This window comes from Melospiza melodia, chromosome 3 (genome assembly GCF_035770615.1).
Source record: "Melospiza melodia melodia isolate bMelMel2 chromosome 3, bMelMel2.pri, whole genome shotgun sequence".
In the NCBI taxonomy this organism is placed as follows: Eukaryota; Metazoa; Chordata; class Aves; order Passeriformes; family Passerellidae; genus Melospiza; species Melospiza melodia.
In genome coordinates, this window is record NC_086196.1 from 111,170,219 (window position 1) to 111,186,903 (window position 16,685).

A 16,685-nucleotide genomic window follows, 5' to 3' on the forward strand; every position below is an offset into this window, starting at 1 on the left:
CCCATGGGAAGCAGGGAATTCATTCCTTGGTTTGCCTTCCTTGTGCACACAGCTTTTGCTGTACCTTTTGACGTGCCCTGACCTCAACCCGTGAGTTCTTTCACTTTTACTCTTCCAGTTCTCTTCCTGATCTGGTGGTGGGGGAGTGAGTGAGCTGACAGCTGCAGTGAGACCATGACATCCATGCAGAAGAACAGTCTACCCTCAGAAAAGCCAGGCAAAGAGGAGATAGAAGTGTTTGGTTTAAAATCCATTTTAAAAGAGCCTATGTGTTGTGCAAATTATTTTTTGTGTGTGTTTTTTTTATCCCAGGGTAGAGAGAAATAAAGATTCACTAAATTCCAAAAATCTGTGATGCCAAAAACCTGTGGTGCCAGCTGAGACCTCACAAGCCATGTTGGCTTCACAGAAAACCTGGGTCGAACAGCACCTGCTGGAATTTGCCCTCTGGTGCCAGTCCCCAGGGAAAGAGGAAGCTGTTGGTTCTTTATTTGGGTTTTACTAGCCCTGAGGTGGTGCCTCACACTGCAGGAGCAGTTTTGGTTTTTCAGTGATCCTCCAGCATCTTTTGTTCATGAGAAGATTAAACTGCACATCTACCCTTGGATGGATTCGTGTCCCTGCTGTGTAAAAGCAAACTTTAACTCAGGGGAATTGTTGGCACTTGCCACAATCTCACAGGGTAGCACAGCCCTGTGCACTTCACTCAAATCCTTCTGGGTTGATTGTTTTTTTCCTTTTTCTTTTTGGTTTTTTTTTTTTTGTTTGTTTGTTTGGGGTTTTTTGTTTGTTTTTTTGTTTTGCAGGTTTCCACAGGTACTTAGGGTAGCAAATAATCCGGAGGCTCTTTACTGCACATAAATCTCTGAGCCTTCTGGGTTTCCTTCTCTGGAGCCACTGCAGAAATGGACACATCAATACAGCCTTCTGCAGAAAAGCTGACAATCTCAAAATGGGTTAGTGCTGCAATAACCGAAATCTCCTGCCAGGTTGGTGATGGGGCCTTCTAATCAACTTTGCAATGAATATTTCTTAAATCATGTTAATCCAGCATTTAAGCAGAGATATCAGTTCCAGACAATGAATCCCATGGCTGGAGGGGGCTGTACCTGTGGTTTCCAGGGGAGGAGGCAATGAGCAGCTCTCCTGCTGTCACAGCAGCCAGCAGCCATGGCATTTATCACCTCTCAGCTCCTTCCCTGCAACGAAGGAAATCCTTGCTCCCTGCTCCTGCTGCAATCAGCTTTTATTTATGTAGTGCTTATGGAAAACAGCTCTTAAAGGAAAACTGCACCTGTTTTGCCCTCCGAGGCAGATTTTGCTCTAATTTACATGGATGGGTTTCCTATTAGAGTTTGCTGAATGCTGGGGTCTCATGAGGAAATGAAAGCCCTTAAATAGGAGCAGGCAGAGTGCAGTACCCAGCTTTCAGACCCACAGAGCTGTAGTGAGCATTGATGAAGAAGATGAACTGTCTTTTTCATGAGCCCTTTTATGTTCTCATCTCCCATAGCTCCTAGGAAGCAGCTGCTGTGTGAAATGTTGACATCCCAGCTCAAAGGGACTGCAGACCAAACAGAAAGTCTTGTTCTGGGGAAATTCCTGAGCCCAGGTGACTGTAGGACTACTTGGGGTAAGTAAAGAACTGTGGATTGATAAATTTTTCTGTTAATCCCCAAGGTGAACTTCATGAACACTCACTGCAGAGTAACTTTTCATGAACAAGCTGTGGTAACTTGAAAAAGAGAGGGTAATTTCTTGGGTCTTTGAGTCCCACTCCAGCTCAAAGCAGGTTGATTTCTGAGTTAGGTGCTGCTGCTTATGTCCTTGTCCATGTGAAGATCTCCAATATCTCTCTGGGCTTAGCCACTCTGAAGATCCTTTTTGTCCCCAGCCACATGTAATTTTCCTTGCTGCTCCTTGTGCCTTTTGCCTCTGCCCATCTGCTGTGCACCTTCAAGGACAGCCTGTCTCCATCTGCTCTGGAACTTTTTGGATAGTAGGAGAGCATAGTTAGGTGTCCCTTTTGCCTGAGCAGAAAAATTCCCTTTCTCCCTTCTCTCACATTGTGTGCCCCAGCCCCGTGACCACCCTGGTGTGTTTCTGCTGCACTGGGCAGCCCCAAACTGGGTACAGCACTGCAGATATCATCCCAAAAGTATTGTGCAAAAAGGAAGGGTCTCCTCCCTTGACCCACTGTGCTGCAACTCACACAGCCCAGGGTGCTGTTTGTTTGCTTTATTGCATTGTTGTCTCTTGTTCAGGTGGCAAGAGGCTGAGGATTCCAGCATTTTATTCAAACATGTGTTTGCAGGCTGTAGGATTACGCTTAGGATTGCTGCCAAGGAATGTGTCCCTGAGAACGTGCTGCCCACATTCCCTTGAATTTTGGGCCTCCTTAGACTGTCTCAGTTTTGTCTCCCAAAAATAAACATTTCCATGTTTTTGCTAGATACTCTTTAATTATTTGGCTTTGGGCTTCAGCATAATGGAGGCCAGTCCCTTCCTGACTAAAAGGATAAGTTCTACTTCCTCAGGCAGTCCTGGAGGAAATGAGCTGCCCAAGTGAACTGAAGTGGAATTTAAGTAAGAGCCCAGCATAAATGCTAACAGGCATTGGCCTAAAAATATCTGCTGATCTTCCTGCTGCAGAAAGAATGACACGCACCTCTGATAACTCGTCCTGTGCTGAGTCCTGCCAGGTCCAGGCTGTGCCTGGAGCCTGAATGATTACTGCATTTCCTGGTGCTTTGAGGAGCAGAAAAACAAGATGAGAGGTGCAAATCAACTGTTTTCTTCTGAGAATTACTGCAGCTGAAGCCCCACTTGGCCAGAGGGTGCTGTCCACAAATGTAGGTTGACAATTCATTGTGCATGGCCAGCAGAAGTGTGTGTGCGCATATCTCTATATTTATGTGTCTTCCTGCTGTGATATCTGTATGAAACTATTACACCCAAGCCAGATTGGCTGTTGAACTTCAGCTTGGTCACGTTTGCTCAAGGTGTGGCCAAAGCTTCCCTATAAAGGGGAGCAGGGATTGGGCCAGCCCCTGTCTCTGTGTTGGTCTTGGCTGGAGCTACGCCGGAGGCTCTGCAGGTAAAAAACGTCCCTTTGCTCTTTGATTTAGCACCAGATGAAGCACAAGTAATAGGGCTGGAAAGGCACCACAGACACATTGAGAGGGATTTGCCTTAGAGAGGCAGAATAAATTAGAGTCCCTATCCTTAATGTTACCTGGAGGGAAAGGAAAGATGAATTTGCCATCCTAGAAAGAGGCTCCTTTGTAAAACGGTGAGTTGTCAGAAGTAATTGGATCAAGTGGGAGTAGAGATTCTAAGATGAGGAGGATGCTATAGTTACTGTGGGCTGATGTTAAATGAGGTAGAAAAAAGGTATCTGGAGCTGTCCTGTGCTGTGTATGCAAAACGAGAAGAAAATTGACTTAATAAATAGCCAGGAGGGAGCGCTTCACAGGCTGTTTGGAGCAGAAGGTCGTGCAAGATGCCACTGGGAAAGCAATCTCCCCGAGGGCTGCCGGAGTGCCTGCCTTTGGTTTGGAATTTCTGTGGTGCTCAAACCTGGCTTGATTTGGATTTTCTGTGGTGCACGCGGTGTGTACAAGGAGCTGCTGTCCATGTGGGGTTTGGGACACCCACGTTCTGCTCCCTGCACTGCACCCTCAGCTCGCTGTCTCTGTTTCTTCCTGTGAATGCTAGGAGGGATAATAAACTCACACTTTGCTTCATTATAAGATAATTCTGGAACCGAGTCCCTGACATTTTTACAATGCTTCAAGTGTGTGAATGACAGGATCTTAGAGGAAGAAGTGCTGGCATTACTGTGGCATGTATTGAATGTTATGGGGAGATGAAATGTAGCTTGATAGTTTGGAGTGTTTGAGAGGAAGCAGGGGAAGAAGGGCTGCTGGCTTTTCAGCTCTTCTGGTACCCTTTGTTGTGTTTGAGAAAATTAGTTGCTCTTTCTAGAGTACAGAAATTCAGCTAAGCCAATATATAATGGAAATGTTTTGAGAAAATCAGTGGAGAGGAGAAGGTTCAGCCATGAAGTACACGTGGTTTTTAATTGCCTATTTCTACTTTCTACTCTGTGAAAAATACCAAAGCCATTGAAGGAAATGATGTCTGTACTGTGACATAAATCTTTATGCAAAGAGTAATTAGCTGTCAGTAGCTTTTGCTGCCATTGAGTACCTGATTATAGCTGTGGCTTGACATCTTTGCTGAATGAGAGCTGGAGGGAGACAGGACTCACCTTCCCTGCTGCCTTTGAGGCTGTTCAGTGCAGAGAATGGTGCCTGCTTGGGCTTTCCCCATGGATTTCTGCAGGAGTCTCCAACCTTTTTTTGCCCTGCTATGTTCAGAGACTCCTCTTGCCTTCCCATCCCTTCCAGCTGCATCACTTGATCTCTTTATATCCTTCTCGCTGTGGCTTTTCCTCTGCTTACTTTGTCTCCCTGTTTCTTTGCTGTTTGTCCCTTTCTCAGGGACAGACAACACGGATGTCCCTGTGCTGAGAAGGAAGAGAAACCAAAGTTGGGTGTGATTCCCTTCTCCATTTCAGATAAGTAAGTGTGTTGAAGGAGATCCCAGGACTAAGCAAATGTTTGTTTAGTCCCTCCTGAATGTTTACCCCCTTCTGAATAATAATTTCTCCCCTTAGACGAGTGGCAGTCTCTTTGTTTTCTTTAGAGTTTAACAGTATGTCTGAACCAGATTTTGTGAGGGTTTGAAATCCCTCCCTCTCTCCTTGAACATCTCCAATACCCATTCCATAATAACTCTGTCCCTTGAAGGCCCTTCTGCCTCTCGAGGTCAGTAACAGTAAGAAGCTCCCCAGCCAAGCAGGAAACATTCAGCTTTAACAACTTTTGTGACCTTTGCTGTTGCTGATGGACCTGTGAGAGCCACGTGGGAGAGCTGTGGCCAGGATTCAGGGTGCTGCTCCAAAATAAGTGACCATCAGAGCGTGCTGGGCACTGCCAGCCAGGTCCTGACCTCATGGACTGCCTGCAGAGGGGCATGAGTGTGTGAAAAACGCCAATCACTCATTTTTAAAATGTTTAAAGTTTAATAGTAATAAAAGGGTTATAAAAATAGTAATACAATTAGAGTAATAATAGTATGGACAATTTGAATTAGGACAATATGAGACAACAAATACAAAGAGTTATGAGCAGTCCAGGTACCTTTTCCTGGGCATCACAAGCCCGAAAAAGGACACATGTTAGAGGATTAACCCTTAAAAACAATAACCTGTTCCATATTCATACACTTCATACATGATGCATAAATTCCATTCAAACACAGGATTCTGTCTGGTCAGTGTCAGCTTCTTCCTCTGAATCCTGACAGTGCCTTCGAGGTGGGAAGAAGTTAATTTCTTCTGATAAGAGGGCAATAAATTATTTTTCTCTGAAAGATTTAGGTGTCCTGTGGCTGCTATCTCAGTGCCACTCCTTTCTTTAGAAAAGTATCCTGCATAGCATAGTTTCTATTTTAACATTTTTTATAACCCAAAACTATATTTAACACACTACTTAAGAGAATTAATACAGCATAACTTTCTAACACAACACATATAACATGCATTTTAATATTTGCAAAAAGCCAATCATAAAATACATGCATTTTTCACAGGTGGGTGTGGAACTCCTGTGTCTGTGCTGATGAAGATATTCCTGCAAGGGAGTAGTAGTTAAGTGTGTTATTTTCCTCAGTCTGGTTGCTAATTTAATCCCAATATGTTAAACAACGTAATTAAACACACATACACACATGCTAAAAACTCTTGTTCTCTGTCAGAAGAGAGGGAACGCGTGTCAGACCCAGCCTTCAAGCTCTGTTAATTTTAATTTGAGCTTTGGAATTAGTAATCAGTTTTGCTGGAACACTGTTTCAAGAAATAGATCTTAGCATGCACGGAGCCTGGGCACAGTTTCAAATGAGTATTTGTTAAGAAGCCATTCCCTTGTCGTGTTATGGTACATTACAGAAGATTTATTTCCATTGTATTAAAAAATGCAAACCCCAGGGGAATGCTCTCTCCTCTTGCTGGCCGAGGGTGGTTTTGGATTTTTTTTTTGTGGGGCTTTTAATTAAAACAATGAGATGCAAAACCACTTATTTGTTTAGGCTGTTGTTACCATGCCAGGAGGGCTAAGTGACTTGAAGCACTGAGAAAGGTGATGAGACTAAGTAAAAAGGATGTAGGGAGGGGAGTGGGGCTCTATCACACCTTCATTGCAGCTGAGCTGTTTTTTTGACATGTGGGAAGAATTCACAATACAAACCTGAGGCTTTGCTCTTACAGGAGCCATCTGCTCTATTTGTGCAGCACCAGGGACATCTCAGATCTACAGATAAGTTTGTTTGGTAGAAAAGAGCCCTTTTCTACAAAAAAAAATTAAACAACAAAAAAAAAATCAAACAAGCAAACAAAACCAACCAACCAAAAGAGCTATGGCATCCCGTTGCTGCAAAGTGAGACTAGGTGACTTCAGGCTAGAAATCAGCACAGCAAAGTTAATTAACTGGAGGTGAGGCTTGCCCAGGGCATGTGGTGGATTTTCCAGTGCTAATTTATGGAAGCCAGGAGCTGGAATCCCTGGATCAAGTGTGGTAGCATCCATAAAGCAAGATGCCAGAGGAGGATCACTGGGATTCTGCCTTTGAAATCTGCTGCTAAGGAGCTTCTCTTTTCATAGGAAAAGAGGCAAAAGGGGAAATATAGCTCAGGGTAGTTAATATTTTGGTTTTGTGAGGGTAAATGGGAATGAAAGATGAAAACTGGGGTGGGACCCTGAGTCATGTGTTTATCCATATGTAATTCTGTTTTACAATAGGAGCTGGAGGAACCAGGAGGTAAAGCAGGCTGCCCAACCTTTCTGCTGCTTCTCTGAGCCCTGAAACCACAGCAGAACCTTTCAGCTGAAGGGACATCCCCAGGAGCTGGTGCCCAGGTGTGTCTCTGTGCATCCTTTGAGGTGTGCTCTGGGGAGCACACCTCAAAACTTGTGCCCTGGTTGGACAGAACAAATTGCTTTCTTTAAGCCCCAGTGCCACTGGCCCCTCCAAATGTGCAGTTTTTCCTCTTTCTTGTGTCCTTCTCCCACTCCTGCACAAAAATCTCTCCCATCCCACAGCCCAATGTCTCTGTGGAAGATGAGCTACCTCCCTTTGGAACTGTCCTGGGTTAACTATATGATGCTTTTATCCCCAGTCCCCAAGCATCTCATTCTGTTTATATTGAATAATAAGTTTTGCACCTTTGAGAGTGTTCCAGAGAGTTAAGGGGGGGAGAGAAAAAGCGGCAGTTTTTTTTCAGGCACTGCTCTCACTCCTCCACATTCCCTCCCCTGACTGTGTTGTCTGCGGATGGAGCTCTTTTTTTTGTCTTTAGTTACTTTAGCTAGCTGAGGGCAAAGAAGTTCCCTGGACTGTGTTTTTTTGGGGTTTTTCCCCTTTTTCCTTGGACCTCTTGAAACCTGCTCTGGACTGAACACCCAGGGCAGCACTGGCAGCTGCACCTGAGGCCCACCAGGCCGGGCCTAGGCCGCGACATTCCCAGTGCTGGAGGGACTGATCAGAGACTGAGTGAGCTGAGCCACAACCCGGGGATGGGGTTTTCTCAGTTTGTCATCTCTTTTGGAGCAGCAAGGGCTTTTACTGTTTAGTATTGTTTAGGTTTTGTTGTATAATAAACAGGTTTTTTCCACTTTTCTCCAAGGAGGTGTTTTCTCGTGGACCGGTTGAGGAGAGGGGCCAATTGAATCTGCCTTACTAGAGGAGCCCCTTTGGGGATTCTCTCCCAAATTTGCTCTAAACCAGGACAAATACATCTATTGGCGCCCAACGTGGGGTGAGAAAGTAGAAAAACGCTTTATTGATGTTGGTTGTGCTTGCTCTGTAGTGAATTAAAGCAGTCAGTAGCCATGCTGCTTGAATTCATATTGTCTCTTGGGGTGGAGGCCTCCATGTGGTTCTGGTCTCTGGACCTTTTTGAGGTTTCAATACCTTTCTGGTCACTAGGATTATTGTCCATAACACTTAATTTTTATGGTAGAGGGGCACAGATTGCAATAGCTGTTGTGCTGGCCTTTGTGATAATGATTTATAGGGCGTTTACAAAGATACTGGCGTCTGTTTACGATATTTACGGTTTATGGTTTCTTTGTCCTACCCTGCATCCCAGTTCCAGTAGTATGTTTTGGGGATTTATTAGTAATTGCACCCAGTTTGTTAGAGGAGGAGCTGGGAATAAGGCTTTCCAGCCTTTCCTTTCCTTCTTCTGCTTTGAATCTGTTATGTGACCTTTTAAGAATGTTCAGTTTCCCCTGAATGTTAAAGAGACCATCTTTCTGGTGTTTAATCTGGTAAGCTTCCTCTATATGGTCTGCAGCTTCTCTAGAATGAGGGCTGAGATATCCAAAGGAGCTGGTGAGACCCTGACCCAGAAGCAGATGCAGGCGTGAAAAATCCTGAGTGGTGTGGAGAATGGGAAAATATAGGCCAAACCCTGAAGGAATTTTCTGATCCTGTAGACTGGGATTTTCCACGGGAACAAATTCAGAACCCAGCTGAGGTGGGGAAATATCTAAAAGAGAAGTGCCATGACGATTCTAAAGAGAAAAGACTAATTGCAATAAGCTGCACCCTGGCCTATGCTTATCGCACTGTGTTAGATAGTGTAGGGCAGCAGACAGAGGCAGGGGGGCAGGGAGATAAAGCAGCAGCTACCACAGTCACCCTAGGCTCGAAGCCAGCAGCCAAACCAGATAGTGAGCCTAAGCCAGCAGCCAAACCAGACAGTGAGCCTAAGCCACTGGCAGTTGCTGCAGGAAAAAAGCACATGAGTAAAACCAATCGGCCAGTGACCGACGATGATGATCCAGGGGAAGGACCCTCAACACCAACTGATACAAAAGCCAAAGTTAACGCAACTGACGCAGCATCAGAAGGCAATATTGAGTCTTATTCCCTGAAGGACCTTCATGGCTTACAGAAGGATTACACCCGATGACCTGATGAATCCATAATTAGTTGGTTGGTCCATCTCTGGGATGCTGCAGGCGAGGCTACAATTCTGGATGGCACTGAAGCCAGGCATTTAGGATCCTTGTCACAGGATCCTGTCATTGACCAAGGAATGATGAGGGGGGCTAACCCTCACAGCCTCTGGGCACGGATCTTGGCCAGTGTAGCACAAAGATACCTGTGTGCAGATGATCTTTATATGCAGCAAACACAGTGGAAGACCATAGAGCAAGGGATCCAACGCCTAAGAGAAATGGCAGTGGCAGAGATTATCTTCTCAGATGATGTGACAATAGGAACCCAGGACAGGAACAAAAGTAGATCTTTGCTGGCAGGACTCCTGCTGTGCTCTTTGATGCCTATAAAGGGACAAAGCCCTCAACAGAGAGATTTTGGCTCCTGCATCCATCCCTAGCTGTGCCAGCAGGTGTATTAGCAGGTCTGTTCAGTACAGGGTTTCACTGCATGTGAAATGTTCAATATGTAATGTTCAATTTCCTAATTAAAATGCCCCTCTCTGTTAAATGCATTAACAGAGAGGGGCTCCACCCTGCTTCAGAGTGGAATACCGGGAGATGCCATGCAGGGGCTGCTCATTTTGAACAGCAGTTTGTGCTCTGGGCACAGCTGTGATACCTGACCCAAAGATTCCTGGGTACCTGTGGGCATCATCCCTGCTCTCACTCCCACTCCCCTGGTGTGCAGCTCCTGTTCCATCCCCTGTGCTGGCTTATATTGCAGCTGTACCTCAGTGCTCACACAGCAGCTCACTAACAGCTTTGCTCTCTGTCCTCGGGGAAGACTCCAAATTGAATTTGTAGCACTGACAGCCCTGGTTTAAGATAAACCAGTCGGGATTTGACGACTGCTCCTTGCCCATGCATTTCCAGCTAATAAGGATTTTGTCACTGTGGCTGCCCTCAGCTTTGCAAGCTGCAGCTCCTGATGAGACGGAGAGGGGTTATCCCACACACTCCTGATGCACCACTTTGGACTGGGAAACTAATGGCAGTCCCTGTCTTCCCCCCACAGGAAAAGGGCAGGATGCTGGCCCCCAGCTCTGCTCCAATGCCAGAGAAGGGCTGGCAAACCTCAGGAGCCACAGGAAGCCCCCAGAACCTGAGGAAATTCAAGAGCCAGGACTTCAGAGAGCTGAGAGCCTCGTGCCTGAGCCAAGGGCTGCTCTTTGAGGATTCCACCTTCCCTGCCCACGTCAGCTCCATCGGTCCCAGCCTGCTCCCACAGGAGAAGCTCTGGCGGATCCAATGGAAGAGGCCCACGGTGAGTTCCAGAGCTGGGGAGCTTGGGGGCACTGGTGGCCAGGGGCTACAGGCCTGCACGCTGGGGTGAACAATTTAAAATTTTAAAAGTTTAACAGTAATGAAATGGCTATAAAAATAGTAATACAAATTAGAGCGATAAGAATTTGGACAGTCAGAGTTAGGACAATAAAAAAGGAAAGAATTACAAACATTTGGATGCTTTCCTCTTGAAAGCATGGGTCACTAACAAAGGATTAACCCTTAAAAGCAATAGCCCATTGCATATTCAAATATCTCATACATGATTCAAAAGTTCTTTTCAAACAAAGGGTGTTTTCTGGTTATTGTCAACTTCCCCCCCTCATCTTGTAAATCAGTCATCTCAGTCCCCACCAAGTTTGGCTCTTCCTGATAAGGAGGCAATAATTCTTCTCTTGAAAATTTGTTGTCTTGTTGCTGTTATCTCTGGGCAAAGAATTTCTTGAGCTAGTTAGAAAAAGTATCTTACATAGCATAGTTTCTATTTTAATATTATGTTATGGTCCAAACTATATTTAACACCCTACTGAAAAGGATTATAACTTTCTAACATAACACATATAATATTCATTTCAATATTTGTGAAAAGCCAATCATATAATATGCATTTTTCACACTGGGGTGGGAGATCTGTGTTGAGCAGGAAAGTAAACCTCAAGGGGAGCATTGGAAGCAGAGTTGTAAGGAGGGATCCTTGCCGTGGGATGTGTGGAGGGAAGGTAACCTGTGAGAAACGATTGCTCACTTTTAAAAATTTTAAAAATTTCTTAAACGTTAGCAAAGTTACAACAAAAGGAATAAATAAGGAAAAATTACAGCTCTGGGAGCACCTGTGACTATCAGCCACGTGCTTGTCTACAAAATGGATGCTTTGCTTTTTATATCTTTAGCCCTTCCCAAATTTTTGTCAGTCATTTCCTTCTCTGCTGTCCATTGGTGGAGATTACTTTCTTATATCTTGGTTGGTGGTCAGATTTTGGTAATAAACTGGTATTGTGATATAGGTGAGTAATGTAATAGTTGGCTCTCACAGTCGGACATAACAAATTGCTTTCTTTAAGCCCCCTACTGAGGCTATTAAAAGAGGGAAGAGAAAAAGCACTATGGAGAGATAAATCACAATAGCATCACTATGCATTTTAACATCTACATAATATCCATCTTAACTGTGAGAGCCAACTATTACATTACTCACCTATAACACGACGTCTGCAGCATTAATGATTCCATTAGGTTCATTCTTGTAGGAAATTTGCTTCCACCTCTGAGTCTGACCAGAGCTACTGTTCCCACCTTGATCTGCTTCCAGAGGACTTTGTGCAAGCCTGAAAAGTTGTTAAATTCTGTTGAAGATCTCTGATTCCTGTAATCCAGGCGACTGACTCAGCAATGCCTATTTTAAAGTAATTGGGGCAAGGCAGGAGATGAAGTTTGTGTGCTGATTCCCAGTTGCCATTTAAAAGGCAGTTATCATCTGGCATATGGAAGTTTAGAATGGGAGGTAGGAATCACATGCTCAGCTCTTTTATCCCAGGACCTAATTTAGGAAATCTTCCCGTGGTCCAACTGCTCTGTAGAGCACTGACTGCTGTGTGCCATTTGCTGCTGGTGCAGCTCCTGGATGAGCCATGTGCTGCCCCTTTTCTGGGTTTTGCTGAGCACACCGTGAGTGCCTGGGGCCTTTGGCTTCCCTGGGCTGGGACAGTGCCTCAGGGTATAGGGACAGTGGCTGTGAGACTGTAAAGAGACAGCATGGAACAACAGGAAAATATTTATTTGTATGGCAGATGGGTTAGGGCAGCGAGGCTGTGCTGGAGCTTGGCAGCGCGGTGGCCTTGGCGCAGCAGCAGCAGAGGATGCAGCCAGCGTGGATGTTGAAACTCATGGATCCCAGAAGGGAAGCAGAGCAGCCAGGACAGCCTGCAGAGCTGCTAAATGTGGGTGCCCACGTGGAAAGGCAGGAAACACAGCACATGGTAGCACATGGTAGGTGTGGAGGTGCTGGGTGCAGATATTTGGGTGTCTTCTGTGCAGGTGCCATGAAGAGATTATTGTCTTCTGCAGAAGCTGCTCCCACCACAGGCTGAATGTCTGGGCTTCTCCTTAGGCAGTTTTCCTTCAAAGTCTGTGTCTGGTGAGAGTGCAGCTGGTGCTGTGTTTTTTACACCAGCACTCTGCCCATGGGTTCACAGCAGGTGGGAAAGTTGGTTATATTAGGAAAGTAACTAAAAATGCAAAGGAGAAGAGTTAGTTGCCTGTTTCCAGTCTGAGAGAGAGAAAAAATAGGATAACTAAGCATTAGACTCAGAAAAGACAAACACAGATATTAGAAAGGACTCTCCAGGGGCATTTTAAAGATGAATAAACTGGAATAAAATGTTATGAAACAGTTCTCTTAAGTCTAACACCCCAGTTCTTTTACAGCAGAGAAGTGTAGGACTACAAAAGCATAAAAAGTGACTTAAAAACCCAAATACCACTGATTTTGAGGCACTGTGCTGTGGGATGAACATCTATCCCACTCTAATATCCTGAGAGTTATTTCATGTGCAAAGGGACTGACGTTCCTTGCCAAAAGCAGAATCTGCTGCTGCTTGAAGTTTGTCAGGTGAGGCAGGTATTGGAGAATTCCCTTCTATTTTGCTGAATCCATGAATACTAAGGTTCTGAATAAAAGTTAGTTTTTGTGCAATTGGTTTCAAAAATTTACATATGTCCTCTCCATCCCAGCACTTCCTTTCTGAAGAATTTTTTTACAGCAGCCAACAATTTTCCAGAGTGGTTTTTTTTTTTTTTTTTCAGGAAGGAGCAGGATCAAAATCCTTGGCTTTGCCAGAGCTCTCCTTCAAAAAATTAAACCATATGCCCATGGTCCAGGGTTCATGATGTGAACATTGAAAAAAGGGACACAAAAACATTGCGTCCCTTTTGTTCTTTTTTAGAGGCTAAAGCAGCATCACCAGCTGCCTTTCTATGGCAAGGGACAAAAGTTGAGACTGCTGGCTCAACTGGGTCATCTGGAACAGAAACTCAGGGTTCCAGTGCTGAAGAAGACCCCAATTTTTTCCCCCTCAAAATTTTTGGCCAAAATTTTCACCTGCAGATGTCTCCCAACCATGCAGGCTTCACCTTGCCAGACAAGATGCAAGATAAAGGGGCTGAGGAGAGCAACCAGAAATTCTCAAATGTCACCACAACAGCCATGCTGTGTCATGGTGACATCGGAGTGTGGCCTCCCTTTCCTGACAGAAATGAAGCAGGGGTAGAAGGTATTTCTGAATTCATTTTTAGAGCTGCAGATGTGTGGAGTGAGGGGGTCAGGAGGCAAATAAAGTTGTGTTTGCATTTCATAAGTCCTGAAAGGCCAATGCTGTGTCCAGCTGGCTCTGGGAGTTGGTCCCCCAGGAGGAAGAGGGAGGTACCAGGAGATACCAGGTTGGGCAGCTTTCACCCATGCAGAAATGTTTGTACATTCTTTATTCCTGGGCCATTGCAATGCTAACTCTAAGGATATGTGATCCCAGGTGTTTAAGCTACCTAAACAACTCAGCCCAGAGATACCTGTAATTTCCCCAAGAGAGACTGTTTCCAACCTGAATGCATCTCCCAGAGACTCAGTGCAGTTGTATCCTGTTGACAAATCATGGCCAATTTAACCTATGTCTGTGTTTTTCTCAGCCTCCACCATTAGCTCCCTCTGACATTAAAATAAATTTGTCTGGAATTGTACCTGTGACTGGCATCTCAGTCCTAATAATCTCTTAGCCTCCATTTACTGTCGTGCAGTATCTGGTTATTTAAGTGGTAGATAGCAATTATAACTGCTGTCTTTGTTCCAGATCCAACTGAGCAGCTGAGCAACATGCTGCTTCTATTTTACCTTGTACATTGTCAAGAGAATTGCCAATTATGCTCAGAGTTTGGAGTCTTCATATCTGAGGGTAATGTATAAAGTGGAGAGAAAACAGCTTGGTTTCAGACAGTGACAGTCAGCAGTGACTGTCAGAAACAACTTTTTGACTTGTAAACTCATCTTGTTTAATAGGCATGTGCCTGAAAAGGGAGGGAAGGTGGATCAGGAGCACCAAAATGACATTTGAAATGTCACTTTTCCCAGCTCTGCAATAGTTACAGTTTCCCATCAGATGGAGACTGCTTCAGGCTGTGTTTGCATCCCCAGGCCCACAATCTATGCCCATTGAAATGTGAAATCTTTAACAGAGGTTTTGCATGTGGTATTTCAAGCATTACTAGAGGTCAGGCTGAAGGGAGCAAATACAGCAGGACCTTACAATTAACTATTCCTTTGGCTCACCAACAGTTTTGAGAAATGGAAAGAAGCTCTATTTTAGACTGAATATAGAATTTTCTATAGCTAGGCTTTTCTAAAGATCAATCAAAGGGAAATTCTCCATGAAGAATTATGTCAGATTTTGAAAACTGAGATGCTCCTTTTAAAATGTTCAGAACAATTCTTTTTCATTGTTTGCTGCTTTTCCTTCACACAAGCTATTGATTGGAACTGAGGAAGCCATGGAATGATTAACTGTTGCAGAATATGCATTTTTATTCAATTAATGTTCAGGCTAAAGATTTCTCTCTGTCCTGATCATAGCGCATTGTACTGTGCAGATGCAAAAGGAAATTGAAGGAGGATGGTCCAGATGACATGAATTGTGGTGATGCTAAATGTGGAATGCTTTACTTCTGCTAACATTGGTTATATTTTCAGATATGATGTGTGTGAGGGGAGAGAGATTACCACCAGTGCACCAGTGCCTTGGCGCTGCACCAGGGCTCAGTGTGGTGCCCATTGTAAATGTGAAGGATCGTCCATGATCTCAGTGCTTATGCCTTAAAAGAAGGCCAAAATGGGCACAGGGTGAAGTTGCTGAAGGATTTTCTGAATGGTCTTCAAGGTGCAGACTACTCCTCCTGCTTTGCTCACCCTTGGTCTCCTGGGACCCTGTAGCTCCCTTGTGGAATGAGGAGATGCTGGGCAGGAGCTGGCATAAGAGGATCTGTCCTCTGATTAGCACAGACAGTTGTGTGTGGGGGCAGCTGGAAGAAAAACTGCAAGGTGGCCAGTGGGAGTTTGAGGATCAGCATGGGAGGAACCCCTGAGTGCCTCTGATGTGACTTGTGGGGATGTGCCTGGTGGAAGGACTGTCTGAAAGAGCTGACAGGGGCTTTGTCTGCATCATCAGCCTGCTCAGAGCATCAGGGCGTGGGCTCCTTGGGTGCTTGTCTCGGGTATCTGGGGTCAGGTTGATGCCTCAGGTTTTAGCTTTTATATTTTTCAGAGTCTTTACCCCTTCAGTGTGTAGTTCTGAACTCCATATTAGAGGATGGTGAGCTCTCTTCATAGAGCAGGTAGACAAAACAATTCCTTCTCTAGCTGGGGACCGAGGACAAATGATCCAAATCTCAGGCCCAAGAGCAGAAACAATGGCAGGATGAAGAGAAAAAACAAAAAGGATGGGATAACTGGACAATTAACTCAAATATGCAAATGGACCTGAACTTATAAAAGTGTGAGACCTCGTGACCATCATCCATTTTGTGCTATTTTGGGTTCGCCTTGGCTGGGCTCTTGTGCTGCCCAAGGTGGATCCATTGAGGCCTTTTAATAAATCCCTGCTTTATTCTTTAACTCCATCTAGCCTTTGTTCTAGGTCAGCCTTCACAAGGCATCAAGGGGATGAGAAAGGTAGTGTCCAAAAGATTCCTTGGATGGAAGGTGCAGAAAGAGGCAGTGTGAACTCAGGCAAGGGATTCACCTTGTTCTCATAGCAGAGCCCTGTGCTACTGCACTCAGCACCTAAAAAACATTGGAGAAAATTATACTCATGGAGCCAATGCTTGTTCTCTGGGAAAATAATCCATTATTTGAATCAATCACTTTGTAAAAGGGTTTGCTCATGTTTTTAATTCCTTTCCTCTGTCCCTTCCCAAAGAAAACATAACCACCTTTCAGGAGCAGAGTATCTATTGTTATCCTGCATAGCTTTTGGTGATTATTTGTTCCTTGGCCTGTTATTTATTTCCCAGAAATTTCCAAGAATTAGCATCAGCATTAAGGAATTTTGAATCCAGCAACTGACTTTTAAAAATGGACCTTTTAAAAAATTTTTTGAAGTTAGCATCTTTCTGGATGGATAAACTGAGCTGGATTTCCTACTGGATCAGCCTTGGCCTGTCTGTAGCTGGAGGGGACTAAAAAACAGATTTCATTCAGGCAAGAATTTAGACAACAATTTGAAGTAAAACCAAAAACTTGTCTCTAATAGAAGAGAGGGAAAATAAAGAAAAACCTGGCAAAAACAAAAA

At 44.5% G+C, this 16,685-nt stretch overlaps 1 protein-coding gene across 4 annotated transcripts in view; it reads left to right on the forward strand.

Annotated features, from left to right (window-relative positions):
* Window positions 1-1,519: 1,519 nt before the first annotated feature.
* The window catches only part of CAPN13 (calpain 13), a 57,166-nt gene continuing 42,000 nt past the window's right edge, over window positions 1,520-16,685 (forward strand). For 2 of the 4 annotated variants that reach the window (XM_063152615.1, XM_063152618.1), the window contains exons 1-3: window positions 2,759-2,852; window positions 6,864-6,980; window positions 10,087-10,335. In XM_063152615.1, coding sequence (XP_063008685.1) covers window positions 10,099-10,335 — 237 coding nt within the window. In that variant the 5' untranslated portion in view covers window positions 2,759-2,852; window positions 6,864-6,980; window positions 10,087-10,098. Of the gene's footprint in view, window positions 1,634-2,758; window positions 2,853-4,502; window positions 4,587-6,863; window positions 6,981-10,086; window positions 10,336-16,685 lie in introns of those variants that run through there. The other 2 variants (XM_063152617.1, XM_063152616.1) reach the window with 2 other exon arrangements.